At 46.6% G+C, this 16,336-nt stretch overlaps 2 protein-coding genes across 2 annotated transcripts; both read left to right on the forward strand.

Moving 5' to 3' along the window:
* Window positions 1-3,502: 3,502 nt before the first annotated feature.
* LOC123089582 (12-oxophytodienoate reductase 1) lies at window positions 3,503-5,276 on the forward strand. Its single transcript, XM_044511223.1, has 4 exons — window positions 3,503-3,729; window positions 3,808-4,079; window positions 4,192-4,365; window positions 4,460-5,276. The coding sequence occupies exons 1-4, from the start codon at window positions 3,665-3,667 to the stop codon at window positions 5,044-5,046; spliced, it is 1,098 nt and encodes a 365-aa protein (XP_044367158.1). The 5' UTR covers window positions 3,503-3,664; the 3' UTR covers window positions 5,047-5,276.
* Window positions 5,277-13,384: 8,108 nt separating this feature from the next.
* On the forward strand, window positions 13,385-14,435 carry LOC123089583 (defensin Tk-AMP-D6). The gene is made up of 2 exons (XM_044511224.1): window positions 13,385-13,542; window positions 13,996-14,435. Exons 1-2 carry the CDS (start codon window positions 13,479-13,481, stop codon window positions 14,160-14,162), a joined length of 231 nt encoding a protein of 76 aa, XP_044367159.1. The 5' UTR covers window positions 13,385-13,478; the 3' UTR covers window positions 14,163-14,435.
* Window positions 14,436-16,336: the final 1,901 nt, after the last annotated feature.

Here is a 16,336-nt window from a genome sequence, read left to right on the forward strand (position 1 = left end):
ATTGATTCCCGATGTCTCCTTCGGAAGGCGAGGTTAGGGTTTCTTACTGTGTGCACACCAGCGAGATTTTGGTGCCACTCTTTTTATATCAATTCAAGGGTTCAATGGTAATGCCTACGGCTATGGGGCGCTGGCACTTAGGGGCACGTGCATAAAGACTTCATGTTTATCATCGACAAGGTCAAACCGTCTCCAGTACGGGAGCAGCAAACATTGACGTGTTGACGACTCGTTCTAGCGACAGTAGTGGTCGTTCCGCGGTGCATGGTCCCTAATATAATTTTTATTATGTTTAGGGTGCTTTGTACTTCTTATGAACCTTTTTAATAGATTTGGGCCCTTTTCACATAAAGAAGAAGAATCGACTATAACTTCTCTATAACATAAATGTGTGGTTCCCCTCGCCTCATGGTGCGCCGGAAACAGTGGGAACCAGAAGAAACTCACGACAGAACCAAGTTCTTCTCCTTCATCGCCTATATTAGTTGTATTGATTAAGTTACATGAGTTCCGATGAAAAATCATGCGAACGCTAACCGCCGCCACACTCTTCCTTCTCCTCCTCTCTCTCGCATTCTGCCATCATCAGAGGGGTCGCCGCCAAAGCCCTGGTGACACATGAGAAGGTGGCGGCGGGCTCGTGCACTCACCTTTGTTGCCATGGTGGCACGACGCATGGTGGTGAGGATCTAGCGGCGACACTTGCTGCGTGGCGACGGGGCGCGAGAGGTGGCGGGAATAGTCGACGGTGTCTAGCGTGGCATGGGCATATGGTCCGGTCTCCCATGGTCGACGATGGATGGACGATTTCTTAATGCTCTTCAAGTGTGCATCCGCGCAGGAGTGTGTCGGCTAGGTGGCAGGGGTAGCTGCCACTACTAGGGAAAAGCCTAGCAGTAGCGCGGGTTTTGGGTGTATCAGTAGCGCGGGTGCCCGCGCTACTGATACGGCGCCATAGCTAACTTGTAGCAGTAGCGCGTGTATAACCCTCGCCACTACTACTTCTGATAGTAGTAGCGTGGTTGACGCCCGCGCTACTACTACTTAGCTGTAGCGCGGGTCAGGGCCCCGCGCTACTGTTAACTAATTGGGAATTAAAAAAATAAATTCCATCCATGTTTGTTGCTGCTGGGCGTCATCGTCCTCTCCAACCATGGTTGTTGCTGGTCCTGGAGGGGATGGAGTTGTCCATGGTGATGGTGGCTCCCCACCCAACTCGTTCCCGCACCTCTCATCTCTATTGCTGCTACAAAAGAAGAGAACATTATTTGAATGAGGAAGAGAGAGATAGAGAGGAGGAGGAGGAGGAACTCATTGGTGGCCGCCAAAGTTGGAGCCGACGCTCGAAGCCTAGATGAAGCCCGGTGACCTGCTACTGCTTGTCGTAGGACCCTTGACCATGGGGCTCGCATGTCCTCAGGAGGCCTTGTCCAGGTGAGGAGGTGCAAGTGGCTGCATCCATGGTGGATCTAGCCGCCGCCATGGACTATGCTTTGTTGGTTTCCCTCTCCTTCCAGCAGAGGAGAAGGAGGAAGGAGGGGCCGGGGAGGGGGCTGCGATGGGAGAGGAGGTCACCAAATTTGGGGAAGGCGCCGAGGTGTGAGATCGGCGGCGGCGGCGGTGGGTGTGGACGCGAATCACGGGTGGGAGGAGAAGGGGAATGGGAGAGTGTGGGAGAGAGGAGGGATTCGGTCGAGGATATGGGGACTTCATCTACCTTTTACTTAGTAGTAGCGAGGGGTATAAACCCGCGCTACTACTATCAAGTTAGTAGTAGCGCGGGTTCATACCCCTCGCTACTACTATGGCATGTCCGCGGGGGGCGGGGGGGGGGCACTGTAGAGACTGCTTAGTAGTAGCGAGGGGTAAAACCCGCGCTACTACTATCAACTTAGTAGTAGCGAGGGATAAAAACCCGCGCTACTAGTAAGTAGCAGTAGCGAGGAGTATAAACCCGCGCGTAAGCGTCTGCCTATAAGCTTAGTGTGCGGTTGTTTGCGAACCCCCGGTAACCGATGGTGTGGCGTTTGGTGGATCTTCGGGTGAGGATGGCGGTCCATCGGATGCATCCTTGGCCAGATCTGGGGAGGGCAGATCTGGCCCATGGAGGCCCCCCTGCCACGACAACTCGACGTATTTTGATGTTACTTTGGCTGTGGTGTGGGTAGGAGCCAATCATCCATGTCCCCGAACGGATCAATTGTTGTGGGGCTGGATCCAGGCAGGATCTGGACTCCGGGGTCAGGGCTCCTTTGCACTTTGGTTGTTCGGTACATTCCAAGGTTCTTGCTTTTCCGTCCGGTTCATATCTTGCGGCGGCCAAGAGTTCTTCTTGGACGCCATGGCGACCCTGGAAGGTGAGCTTGCGTGGTTGGCTCTGCGGCAAGCATCACTGCAATTGTAGTGTCACCTCATCTTGGCTATGTGGATAGTAGCAATGGAATTGGTGGGCGTGATCCTGGTGTCACCGTACCTTCGGCGGTGGCTGCTCTCTTGTCTGGATATGGTGTCTTCGAGCTGGTGGCGACGACCCGCCCTCCAGTTGGGTTGGCACCTAGGTGCCATGAGTGGCACATGTAAGGTTCCGAGCGAAAGCTCTACACTCCACCGCTGGCAGCGACATGCTTGTGGGTGTCGCTTCCCTCTTGAAGGCGTCGTTGTGGGTCCCCTAAAGGTGCCATGTCCGAGTGAAAACCCTAGTCCTTCTTTTCAGACTCGACGGTGGCGCGTGGCGTCATGACCCTCTTGGAGACGTCATCATGGAGCTCCGGTCCCTTTTGGTTGCACTAGGCCAGCGGCTTCAGGCATGCCTTGATCCTTACATGAGGCATCCGTGACTGGCATGGGGTGGCCTCGATGGTCTCCTATCCTATACATGTTCCTCCGTTTTCACCGTGGTCCTAGCAGCGCTCCATGGCCCGGAGCGAGAGGGAGGCGGCCCTCTCAAGAGATGGCTTGGTGTGTTCGATACAACGGTGTCCGGTGGCCTCTCAAGGGGGGCATGGTTCCGTCCTAGTAGTCTGGGTTGGTTCTGTTAGGTGTGGCGTCTCCTGTACTTGTGCTCGGCATTAAGTTGATACTAGCTTTTATGCTACTCGCTTGGATGCTGTTTTTCTTTGACCTCAAGTGTCTTAAGGATTTCCTCACTACTCGCATGGCGATGTCACTTTGTGATCACAAAGTGACATGAGTTGCAGATATCATTGGCAAGTAGCTGATCCTTACCTCGGGGGTGGGCCGTTGGCATCACGCCAGCTGTTGATAGATGCTTTTCTTTTGGTGCAATCGCTGTACATATGAGTTCCGTTGCCTTGCTTTGATTGGTCGAAATTTACGCAGTCGTACAGGCACAGGCACGCACGAAAGCAACCATAATAAAACAACAAAGTTAAAACAAACCTACACAATTACACAGCCAGAAAGGTCAATCACGTGCATTATCACTAGTCCACTTAATTAACTTAATTTGACGCAATAGAAGCTCGACAACACGGGGCTGAAGGTGGACTACTCCGGGACTGGACGTGGAATTTCGGGACTACTCCGTCTCCTCTCATCGGCTATATAGTCCATCGAGCAACCGCGAGCTCGATCGCCACTACTCTTACTGACATAGATAGAAGAAGGCCGTGGTGCTGAAAAATCCACTTCCATTGAAGGAAGCATGGAGACGAAGACGACTCCGCTCCTGACTCCATACAAGATGGGCGACTTCAACCTGGCGCACAGGTCAGTTAATTACTCGATCGTTTCCTTAGAATCTTGGGTCGCTGAAGTGACGCGGCCATGGTCGGCAACGCAACGCAGGGTTGTTCTCGCGCCGCTGACGCGGTGCAGGTCGTACGGGAACCTCGCCCAGCCGCACAACGCGCTGTACTACGCGCAGAGGGCGGCGCCGGGCGTGCTCCTCGTCGCCGAGGCCTGCGCCGTCTCCGAGGCCGCGCGGGGCTACCCGCACGTCCCCGGCCTGTGGAGCCAGGAGCAGGTGGAGGCGTGGAAGCCGGTGGTCGACGCCGTGCACGGCAAGGGCGCCGTCTTCTTCTGCCAGCTATGGCACACGGGCCGCGTTTCGCCCACCGGTAGAACATTATCCTCGTACCTTTTTCTTTTCAAATGATTATCCTCGTACCTATCGTGTTCGTTTTCGAATGGACGAATCAAAGTGTCAAGTCTCAATCATGTTGCACACAGAGTTCCAGCCTAATGGGCAAGCTCCGGTGTCGAGCACGGATAAGCAGGTGCCGCCTCAGGTCGCCCATGACGGCAGTGTCCTGGAGTTCGCGCCCCCTCGAAGGTTGGCGACGGAGGAGATACCCCACATCGTCAACGACTTCCGGGTCGCCGCTAGGAACGCCATGCGAGCCGGTAATTAATGATCAACCATCCATGTCCCCAACAGTCCTCATCTTTTCTACGTACGTACGTAGTTTGCAACGCTGATCATCGTCGGTGATCGAAGGGTTCGACGGCGTGGAGATCCACGCCGGCAACGGGTACCTGATCGACCAGTTCATGAAGGACGGCGTCAACGACCGGACCGACGAGTACGGCGGCGGCCTAGAGAACCGCTGCCGCTTCGCCGCGGAGGTCATCGCGGCCGTGTGCCACGAGGCCGGCGCGGGCCGCGTTGGCGTGCGCCTCTCCCCGTTCGCCGACTACGTCGACTGCGTGGACTCCGACCCGGAGGCGCTCGCGCTGCACGTGATCGGCGTCATGAACGGGCTCGGCGTCCTCTACTGCCACATGATCGAGCCGCGGATGTGCGTCAACGAGCGGATGATCCCGCGCCGCCTGCTGCCGTTCAGGAGGGCGTTCAGCGGCACCTTCATGGTGAACGGGGCGTACGACCGGGAGGAAGGGGACAAGGCCGTCGCCGATGGCTACGCCGATCTTGTGGCGTACGGGCGGCTCTTCCTGGCCAACCCCGACTTGCCGGAGAGGTTCAAAAGGAACGCCGCTCTGAATAAGTATGACAGGAGCACGTTCTACACATCCGACCCTGTTGTTGGCTACACCGATTACCCTTTTCTTGATCAGGAGGATTAGCTAACTGGTTGGTTCACGGTCGTCGTGCTTGGGACTTGGGAGCTTCTACCATCATCGTTGATTAAGAAGTAACTCCAAGGCTCACGCTCGACCTTGCATAGCACACAAAATCAGGCTGGGGGAATGTTTTTATGTGGTGTTAGCTCCAGATTGTATTATGGCAAGGCATCTGCAGATCCCTTAGAATTCGTATTTAAGGAGCAAAAAATGATGTTGAGCCAACTTGAAGATACCCTATACCCAAAAGGCCAAAACTTAACTAAATTTGAGTTTTTTACCCCAAAAACTTCCTCTCTCTCTCTCTCTCTCTCTCTCTCTCTCTCTCTCTCTCTCTCATAGGTTTTTTCGATAAAAGGACGCTTTATTACTTAAAAGGTGAAGTATTACACCCGGCCTCTGCACAACTGAGATGCACACAGCCAAACCAAGTCCAAGTTTCAAATAAAATAAAAGGTGGAATACCATGACTATATAACGCCTAAGATGTAAGAGGGCCATTCCGAAGATCATGCTGCCATCCATTTCAGGTTAAGGTATCCCTCGCCATGGCCTCCAAGCGTGTACACATCTCTGTAAACATGTCTCGATTCTCCACATGTTGTAGAGCCGACCATAAACGGAGTATACCGGTACATCTATAGATAGCCTACAGAAGAGAAGAACTTTTATCTCTCTTGTATTTGGTTCGCGGCCATGCGAGTGAGTAAAACTCCCGCCCACCCCACCACCTACCACCGCCGCTACAATAGCCTCTTCCGGCCAACCCTTCCCTGTTGATGGGCGGAATGGGTAGGCCCTCCCCCCACTGCACCCCTAGCGCCAATACTGGAGACCCACCATCGGCCATGAATTTTATGGCGCAACCACTAGAAAGACGACGGCAAGGAAGGAACCTCATCGGCAGCAGAGTGTCGACGTCTTTCGTCGGTAGTTCCTTCAGAGTGACCACAATAACTACCTTTGTCGAGCATACCGGCAAAAGGGGTCTTTCGGTGAAGGCCAAGGCAGCGGCCAACATGGCAGCGCTAGGGAAGAAAAAGAAGATTATTGTGGCGAACGGGTCGCTTCCCCCTCAACGTGTTGCGGCTGCAGCGAGGTCTACTTGATTACTTCCTTTGGTGATCCGGAAATTAAAAAAAAGGATTATCGCCTTTCCCCGCGAGGTAACCCTGAGTTATTGAACCCATGAAGGACTGTGCCCTTTAAGCTAGGGTCTCAAAAAAGTTTTTGCTAAAGAATTAATTTCAACTTTTGACCGGATCTTAAATCGAACTTGACACTAAAAACACTTATAATAAAACACATGCATGGTATGTGGTCTTAATTTTTACAACCGTATATTTATAACTGGATCAAACATGACCTTAATTTGTGCGTAAAAAGTTGGAAGTCACCTATTAAGATGTGCTTGTTATGAATCGAAGTGGGGGATGTGTCCAAATTACATCTTGACCAGCACGCATCCTGCATCAAGAGTCGGTTTGTCCAACCAAAGGCCCTATCCGACACGCGGGGTTGTCTCGCTAATTATGATTGCAATAATCAAACAAAAGCATTGAGTATTTCTTGTCTACACCTCTTAAATCCCCATGGATAGGATCCGTGTTACCGTACTAAACCTTTTTATCACTGGTGTTCAGCATAACACTTCACGGTTTCCCTACCCTTTGCCACTCCGTGGATCGTTCTCCATGATCCTGGGCACCCGTAGGGATGAAGAATACGAACAAGACAAGAGACAGGTACGAAACAATTTAATTTCACGCATACGGGGCGTTAATTCAAAGCACTTCCATTGATCCCTCCAACAAATACATCGGGTTGTAAGGCTCTTTCCTCAATCCATACCTTACTAGACTACTCACACATAAAGATCAGATCACATGAAGAACACATCATGAAGATTGATTGATTAATAATATGTCTTACAATAGATGCAGTGTGTGATACACGATTACAAGTATGACTAGATTGTTGAGAACCATGGTGCTAGTGAAGGTGGTGGCTATGGAGATGGAAATGGCATCGGCTAGTGTTGATGGAGATGGGAATGATGATGACTTGTCGTTCTGCGCTCTGCTCACGATGTTCTCAATGTTCTCGATTATCTGTTATCCATTTGGCGTTGGACCCTTTATAAAGGTTCATATGAGCGGGCGTGGTCACATGGAACGTTGTATTTTGCTTTGTTTCCTCTAGTGCGCCTCCCACTTGAACTTCACTATCTCCACTTTATTCCTTTTTCATGTGTTGGCTTGATTTCGTCCGTAAATATCCCATTTCCATCAGAAGCCGGGTTAGCGGGGTGGGATCCTCTCTGGACCACCTCGTTCTTGTACGACACCTCTCCCCTCTACGGGGTGTTGTTGGGTGGCGACCAGACGGCCAACGTTCAAGGCTCACCTTGCTTGGTCAGATGAAGAGGAAGTTGAGACCCCGGGGGAAACCCCTAGCCCAGGTCCTCCTGGTGCGGATGATGGCGGCGCAACCGATGTCACGACCCTTGTTGAAGGCATCATCTTGGGGTCTGCTTGATTGACGTGTGGGTGTTGCTGCAGGGATGTTGGTGGTGGTGGTGTAGCTGGATGGGTCGACGGTGGTATGTGTTCGTCTGTGGTGGTGTTCGTCGGTGTCGCCCCTGTTGCTGTGCATGCTCAAGACCTCCATGGCTGTCGTTGTGGTGCGGCGAGCTTCATGCTCTTGGCGTTGTCTCGGTTCATCTTTGCTCAATGATGCCGCAAGTTTCCTCCCCAACTTGCTAATCGTTTTTGATTCTCCATGGAGGAGTTCCTAGTCAACGTTCGTGCTAGTCACTCGTTGATGTGGATGCTCCTCTGTTGCACCGTGGTGCTCGGTATGCACGCCGGTTTGGTGCGTTAGGCCGCTTGTCAAGTCTTGGTATTGTGACCCCTCGATGACTCCCCTCATCTACTTGTGCCTCTCGTGATGATGTCCTTCGGTTTGCTAGCTAGGCATGCCTTGTCTTGGGCGTCTTTTGTTTTGGTTTCTCTTCTTTTACCCTCTCTTGTACGGTTTTCAGCACGGTTTCCCTCATAAACAGGGTCTAATTGTCTAGGTTTTCGATCCGATTTTCCTTATAAACCGGATCAATCTCATGGCATTAAGGCCACTTTGAAATATATTCAGGTGGGGAGCCTTTCCCCTCAGTGACCATTTCAAAAAAAACATCCCATTTCATGTGGGAACAAAATAAAGATAGGATAACTGGAATCCTATGCATTCATTAGTTATTAGTAGCAATATTGGAGAAAATATATTGGTTTTAAAGAAATATATCAGTTTAAACTTTGGTTACAAGAGTGTAAAATTAACACTCATCAACTACCTCTAGGCAAAGCTAGAAGCCATTCTTTTGCTTTTCCTCTCAAAGAGAAAAGAAATAGACACAATTTCAAAGCGTCAGGATCATAATCTCTAATGTGTGTCATCTTGCACAATTCAAAAAAAATGCAAGTGCATACCGGGATCCTCAGAAACAGAGTCTTCAAATTGGTCTTGTTGAACCATAAAGACTATAAGTTCACGCATGAAACTATTGCTAGGATTAGCAAAGCTCCAAAGATTACGAGCCATGATAATTTTTGTGGTTTTCTACTCACAAGACTTGCAACAAAAAGTAAGCTAAAAATTGAAACAAAATTTTAACAAAAACCTTAAACATAAAGATTAGGCACACAATGTCTCCTCAGCAACGACGCTAGAAAAAGGTTTGATTACTTCCTTTGGTGACTTGGAATGTAGCAGAAAGGATTCTCTCCTTTTATCCCCAGAGGTGAACCTGAGTTATCAAACCCACGAGAGGACGGTGCCCTTTAAGCTACGGTCGCAACCCAACTTTTGCTAAAGAATTAATTCCAACTTTTGACCAGATCGTAAATCAAACTTGACACTGAAAACACTTATAGTAAAAACAGGCATGGGTATGAGGTCGTAATCCTTACCATATATTCATGATGGGACCAAATATGTTCTTAATTTGTGTGCTAGAAGTCACCCATCGAGATCTGCTTGTTACAAATCAGAGTGGGGGATGTGTCCAAATTACATCTTGAGCAACACGCGTCTTGCATCAAGAACCAGTTGTCCAACTGAAGGTCCTATCTGTCGCGCGAGGTTGCCTTGATAAATAAGATTACAATAGTCAAACAAAAGCATTGACGTTTAATGATTACACCTCTTGAATCCTTAGGAATAGGATCGGTGTTACCCTACTAAACCTTTCTGTCACTGGTGTTTAGAATAACACTTCATGGTCTCCCTTTGCTTAGCCTCTCTATGGATCGTTCTCCATGATCCTATGTACCTATAGGGGTGAAGAACATGAACAAGACAAGAGACAACTATGAAAAGATTATATTTCACACATACGGGATGTTAATGCAAAACACTTCCATTGATCCCTCCAACAGATACATCAGGTTGCGATGCTTTTGCCTCAACAGATACATCAGATCACACAAAGAACACATCATGAAGATTGATTTATTGGTAACATGTCTTACGATGGATGTCATGTGTGAGATAATGACCCACAAGTATAGTGGATCTATCATAGTCCTTCTGATAAGTAAGAGTGTCGAACCCAACGAGGAGCAGAAGGAAATGACAAGTGGTTTTCAGCAAGGTATTCTCTGCAAGCACTGGAATTATTGTTAACATATAGTTTTATGATAAGATAATTCGTAACGGGTAACAAGTAACAAAAGTAAACAAGGTGCAGCAAGGTGGCCCAATCCTTTTTGTAGAAAATAAAAAGCCTGGACAAACTCTTATATAAAGCAAAGCGCTCCCGAGGACACATGGAAATTATTGTCAAGCTAGTTTTCATCATGCTCATATGATTCACGTTCGTTACTTTGATAATTTGATATGTGGGTGGACCGGTGCTTGGGTGCTGTCCTTCCTTGGACAAGCCTCCCACTTATGATTAACCCCTCCCGCAAGCATCCACAACTATGAAAGAAGAATTAAGGTAAACCTAACTATAGCATGAAACATATGGATCCAAATCAGCCCCTTACGAAGCAACGCATAAAGTAGGGTTTAAGCTTCTGTCACTCTAGCAACCCATCATCTACTTATTACTTCCCAATGTCTTCCCCTAGGCCCAAATCATGGTGAAGTGTCATGTAGTCGACGTTCACATAACACCACTAGAGGAGAGAGAACATACATCCCATCAAAATATCGAACGAATACCAAATTCACATGATTACTTATAACAAGACTTCTCCCATGTCCTCGGGAACAAACGTAACTACTCACAAAGCATATTCATGTTCATAATCAGAGGAGTATTAATTATCATTAAGGATCTGGAAATATAATCTTCCACCATATAAACCCACTAGCATCAACTACAAGGAGTAATCAACACTACTAGCAACCCATAGGTACCAATCTGAGGTTTTGGGAGAAAGATCGGATACAAGAGATGAACTAGGGTTTGAGAGGAGATGGTGCTGGTGAAGATGTTGATGGAGATTGACCCCCTCTCGAGGAGAGGATCGATGGTGATGACGATGGCGATGATTTCCCCCTCTTGGAGGGATATTTCCCCGGCAGAACAGCTCCGCGAGAGCCCTAGATTGGTTATGCCCAGGTTCCACCTCGAGACGGCGGCGCTTCATCCTGAAAGATTCCCTCTTAATTTTTTGTCTAGCGCAAAAGACACCATATAGCAGAAGATGGGCGTCGGGGGCCTGCCAGGGGGCCCACAAGGTAGGGCGACGCACCGTCCACCCTTGTAGCTGGCTCATGGCCCCCCTCTCGTGCTTTCTTCGCCCAATTATTTTTATTTATTCCAAAACTGATCTCCGTGAAGTTTCAGGACTTTTGGAGTTGTGCAGAATAGGTCTATAATATTTGCTCATTTTCCAGTCCAAAATTCCAACTGCCGGCATTTTCCCTCTTCATGTAAACCTTATAAAATAAGAGAGAAAAGGCATAAGTATTATGATATAACGTGTAATAACAGCCCTAATGCAATAAATATCGATATAAAAGCATGATGCAAAATGGACGTATCAACTCCCCCAAGCTTAGACCTCGCTTGTTCTCAAGCGAAAGCCGATATCGAAAAATATGTCCACATGTTTAGTGATAGATGTGTCGATAAAATAAAATACGGACATGAAGACATCATGATCATCTTTAGAACAGTAAGATATATTGTCATATAATTTCTTATGCTAAAGTAACAATTCATTCACAAGGTAAAGTATGAATCAGAAACTTCATTGAAAACTAACAAACAATTATCTCAGTCATTGAAGCAATTACAATTTATCATAACATCGGAAAGAGTTGATATAAGAGCCTTTCAGCAAGTACACATACTCCACTATCATTTAGTCTTTCACAACTGCTAACACTCACGTGATACTTATGGGTACAAAGTTTCAATCGGACACAGAGAAAAATAGGGGCTTATAGTTTTGCCTCCCAACCTTTTACCGCAGAGGGAAGCAGAGGTTGTCATGCGCTTTTATGGTTGGATGCACAAAATCTTAATGCAAAAGAACATCACTTTATATTGCCGCTTGTGATAAGGACCTTTATTATGCAGTCTGTCGCTTTTATTTCTTACATATCACAAGTTCGTATAAAGCTTATTTTCTTCACACTAATAGATCATACATATTTTAGAGAGAAATTTTTATTGCTTGCACCGATGACAACTTACTTGAAGGATCTTACTCAATTCATAAGTAGGTATGGTGGACTCTCATGGCAAAACTGGGTTTAGGGATGTTTGGAAGCACAAGTAGTATCTCTACTTGGTGCAAAGAATTTGGCTAGCATGAGAGGGAAAGGCGGGCTCAACATGTTGGATGATCCATGACAATATAGCTTCTATTCGGATATAAGGAAACATAACCCATTATGTGGTCTTCCTTGTCGAACATCAACTTTTTAGCATATCATATTTTAATGACTGCTCATAATCATAAAAGATGTCCAAGATAGAATATTTATATATGAAGCCTCTCTTTCTTTATTACTCCCTCTGTCCCAAAATATAAGAACCTTTTTAACACTAGTATAGTGTAAAAAACGTTTTATATTCTGGGACAGAGGGAGTACTTCCTATTAATTGCAACAATGACAAAAACTATGTTTGTCAACTCTCAACAATTTTTATTCATCATACTCTTTATATGTGAAGTCATTACTCTCCATAACATCAACATATGATCTTTTTATTCTTTCTTTAATCCCCTTAAAATCATAGCATGAAAGCAAAGCCCTCAACTCAAAACTACTCTTTATTATATATAACTCACGGACTCGATTACATAGATAGCGATCAAAACAAAACTCAAAGCTAGATCATACTAAAACTTTATTCTACTAGATCAAGATATAACCAAAAGGATCGAACTAAGAAAAACGATAAAGATAGAGGTGTGGTGGTGATACGATACCGGGGCACCTCCCCTAAGCTTGGCAGTTGCCAAGGGGAGTGCACATACTCATGTATTTATGTCTCTTTCTTCGGAGGTGGTGATGATGGAGTTGTTGATGATGTAGGCTTGTCATCCATCTTCCAAGGCATAGGCTCACCATCATAGAAAGATGAACGAGTCTCCGGGATCCTCAAATCTGCAGCCAAACTCATCCTCTTAAATCTGTATTTATACTCACAGTTTTGGTTTTGCAGTTTATAGATCTAGGCTTTGAGATGCTCAATTTTCTCATGAAGATTGAAGATGACCTCCCCGATGTTATTAGCATCCAGCTTGTGATTGTTGGTGAATTCCGCGATCATCTTGTGATTAGCGTTGAGTCCACGTTCCACCATCCCTTGGCACTTGAAAACTTGCTGCTCCATTGCTTCGAGTCGTGTCTCCACGCTTCCGGTCTTCTTCGGCCCCTCAACATCGCGGATGTGCAGCACCCCCTCACGCATCTCAATGGTTTGAGGGTGTTGCAGCACCTCCGCGAGGTAAGGGTTGATGACCTTCTCAAAAAAGTTGTCCTTGGGGGCGTTGGGAGGACGTCATGATGATTTAAACCCTAACTTTAATTTTAACATGTTATATATGAATGATTAAAAATGTGTAGAATATGAGTATTTTGTCCCAAGGTTTTTTAAGCACCGCATGCAAAACTCATTATTTTCCAACACGCAAAAAAGAAAAAATTGGATAGTAGTCCGAGAAGAGCGGTTTGACGAGAGCCTAACTTCGGAGTACGACATATATAGAACACCTAGGGACAGCCCAACATGTTGCTGCTTATGACTGGCCACTATTTTTAGCCAATTATATACTATATGGATGTGAGACGATCTTGTGGTTCTCCATCGTGCCATGCAGACATGCTTACCCTTATATAAACTCGCCATAAGGATTTTGGTGCATGATTGTCCTCTTATCAGAGAGAAGTTCACACATAACTTGCAATCCATGAATTCATCCCGCAAGTTCTTCATGGTTGTTGCCGTCCTTGCCTTGCTCGTCGTGGCTACAGGTGAGAATTTACACTGGATTTACTCCTTTCCTTTCTTTTTGATACACTGCGCTTTTTGTTTATCGTTTAACAAATTATAATTGCTAACTAAAATATGGCAGATATGAGCTTTCACTTTTGCTTTACTAGGCTAGAAAATCACATGAGCCCATCATATATGACAAGGAATATTCGCAAGACATGAATATCAATTGGTACGATATTTTCATAAGAAATATAAGCACAAAAGGGGTGTCTTAAAATATTTAATACAATATAAGTAGTAATCCAGTGAGACAAAAACTTACGTAGATACATCATCATGCGTGATTTGACTCTTTTTTTTTTGAAATAACATGAGACATACGTAGGTGTCTTACATTTTTGCACTAAAGATCTTCCTACCGGTACATATGCGTGATTTGATGTATTTAACATACTTTTCCAATGTGTGGGTGTTTTTGTGTTGTTCAGTGGTGGCGCCGGCGCAGGCGGTAGACTGCAGGACAGCGAGCACCCGGTTCAACGGCATATGCATCCTGGACAGCAGTTGCGCCAACATGTGCATCACCGAGGGGTTCCTGGCTGGCGGGGAGTGTGAAGGTCTCCACCGACGCTGCATGTGCAAAACACCATGCTAGGCGAAGCATATGCATAGTCTGGACTGCTTCATCAGGAAGTTTTTCCGATTTAGATAAAAACAAGGAAAAAGATTTTTTTTTCTAAAAGAAAAGAAAATGGAGTTGTAACACATACTGTGTTCTTTTAGTTTTTTTTTTCACATGTTCCTTTGGGAGATTGTGGTTGTGCATTTGATGCATTTTTGTTGATCGTACAATCCAGTTTGATGTGTTTTTGTTGTAAACTTGAAGTTGGCCATTTTGTCATTGTGTAAGATTATTTTCCAAGATTCATTCATTTGTGATCATGCAATGCAGTATTGTACTACCAGTAACCGTAATGTTTCTAGTAGCATAAATTTGTTTCTCTAACTTCGAACGTTGACAGTGAAGACAAATAGAAGGATGCAACGATTTTGGTGGTTGCATGATCAGAACACGGAGATCTCAAATGAAAATGATATAAGGTTGAAACGATATATAACATTTCAGCTCCACCAAAGAAATCAATATCGTTTCTACTTGAAATTTTTGCTAGTGTCCATGAGCCGTGACTAAATTATCGATATGCTAAAACCATCGACAACGTTATTTTGATAAATATTGTTTGTCAAATAGGAGTGAAGTTGTTTATTTGTGTCTTGTCTCTTGGTATTAATGACGGCAGTGATCGTTTCACAGTTTTGTTATTTGTTGAACAATGGAACAAATGATTATCTCCAAATGACCACTAAGAATCATCAGATCAAACTTCAAGATTCATGTAGATGCTAAGAGGAAGAGAAATATGATGTGACATTAGTAACAACTATCAGTAGTTCATTGTGAAATCACCATCATTAAGTCAATTGAGCCCTTGTAGACATCGTGATCATGTCTTGTTTTTTCTTAGCCTTGACTCGCCACATGCCCTCATTGGTACTTTAGCTAGACCATGTCGTGCACTGCATGTCGAGGTGGCCAAAGACGTACATGTTCTACTCCCATTGGTACTCGTCACCATGTTCAAGGCATCCATGCATGGTAGGGTGATCATATCATTAGGACATTAGATGTAGTTGCCGTACCTTTTACAAGATCCACATATTGCAACTTGTAACTTTCTAAGGGTTTTATGAATTTAGTAAGTATTATATTATGTCGGTCGGGAATGCATGCTCGTTCGAGTACTTACTTTGTCTCACAAAGTACACACAAAAATATTACTGTAAAGTCGTTTTATAATTGGGCTTATTCCATCTGTGCCCCCAATTTCTTAGTTGTGCTCAGTTTTTCCCACGCTTCAAACTTTTGCTCACATTTCCCCACTCCCTTAGTTGAAACTCTCACAAATGTTCATAACACACGTTTGCCATCTTGGCCGTTAACTGACTTGTGGGGCCACGTTGGACTCTGTTGACTGTGCTTGTGGCTTCGCTGGTTGGGCCGTGTTTGTGTTCATAGGACGGGCCCGTTAGTTTGTTGGTAATAAATTAAAAAAGTCTGCTATCGATGGATGCAGCCTGCTATGCATGCCCGGCTTTGGCATCGATGTAGCCTGCTATGCATGCGAACACCGCCACGCACGCATCTAGTGACCTAGACCTAAACGCATGCATGCACGCCAACACGCACGCATCGATCCTGCCGCACGGTTGCCGGTGGATTCAGTCACTCCGCAGCGTCGTTTCACGCGTCGCAGGCATACGTGCCTGTGGCAGAAGGGGCAGGCTGCATGCACGCTCGCGTCCATATGTCGAGGCATCGGTTCACGCCGCACAGTTGCCGCTCGATTCAGTTGTGGGAGGCGGGCAGCCGCCAACGCAGAGCACGCAGAAGGGGGAGGCAGGCAGCCGCCAACGCAGAGCACGCAAAGCACGCTCGCTTCGATTCACGTTCACACATTGATGATCGCATCGGTTCACGCACGCACTGAGTCACGATCTACGCTGTTTGCGCGTGTACCCACTTCATCTCCCTCGGCTATTTAAACTGCCGTCCATTGCCTCTTCTTCTACAGATCCATCTACGCCTCCCACTTCTCTTCTTCCCCCAAAAGCCAAAGCCATTCCACTCAGCAAAGCGTTCAAGATGCAGTACAACGGGCCAACGTTCCAAGAGCCGCCCACCGTGCCGGAACGGCGGTACCCCACCAACGTCGTCGTCGAGGCATCGCTCCGTGTGTGGGCGTTCTCACGCTGGAGGGGTAGCACTGA

This window comes from Triticum aestivum, chromosome 4B (assembly GCF_018294505.1).
Source record: "Triticum aestivum cultivar Chinese Spring chromosome 4B, IWGSC CS RefSeq v2.1, whole genome shotgun sequence".
NCBI lineage: Eukaryota > Viridiplantae > Streptophyta > Magnoliopsida > Poales > Poaceae > Triticum > Triticum aestivum.

What these genes read in the sequence shown, in the direction of transcription:
- LOC123089582 (XM_044511223.1), top strand. Translation starts at nt 3,665, where the DNA reads ATGGAGACGAAGACGACTCCGCTCCTGACTCCATACAAGATGGGCGAC. An exon ending in GACTTCAACCTGGCGCACAG is followed by an intron (nt 3,730 to 3,807) that starts GTCAGTTAATTA and finishes AACGCAACGCAG; the next exon opens with GGTTGTTCTCGCGCCGCTGA. An exon ending in TAGGAACGCCATGCGAGCCG is followed by an intron (nt 4,366 to 4,459) that starts GTAATTAATGAT and finishes CGGTGATCGAAG; the next exon opens with GGTTCGACGGCGTGGAGATC.
- LOC123089583 (XM_044511224.1), top strand. Translation starts at nt 13,479, where the DNA reads ATGAATTCATCCCGCAAGTTCTTCATGGTTGTTGCCGTCCTTGCCTTG. An exon ending in CTTGCTCGTCGTGGCTACAG is followed by an intron (nt 13,543 to 13,995) that starts GTGAGAATTTAC and finishes TGTGTTGTTCAG; the next exon opens with TGGTGGCGCCGGCGCAGGCG.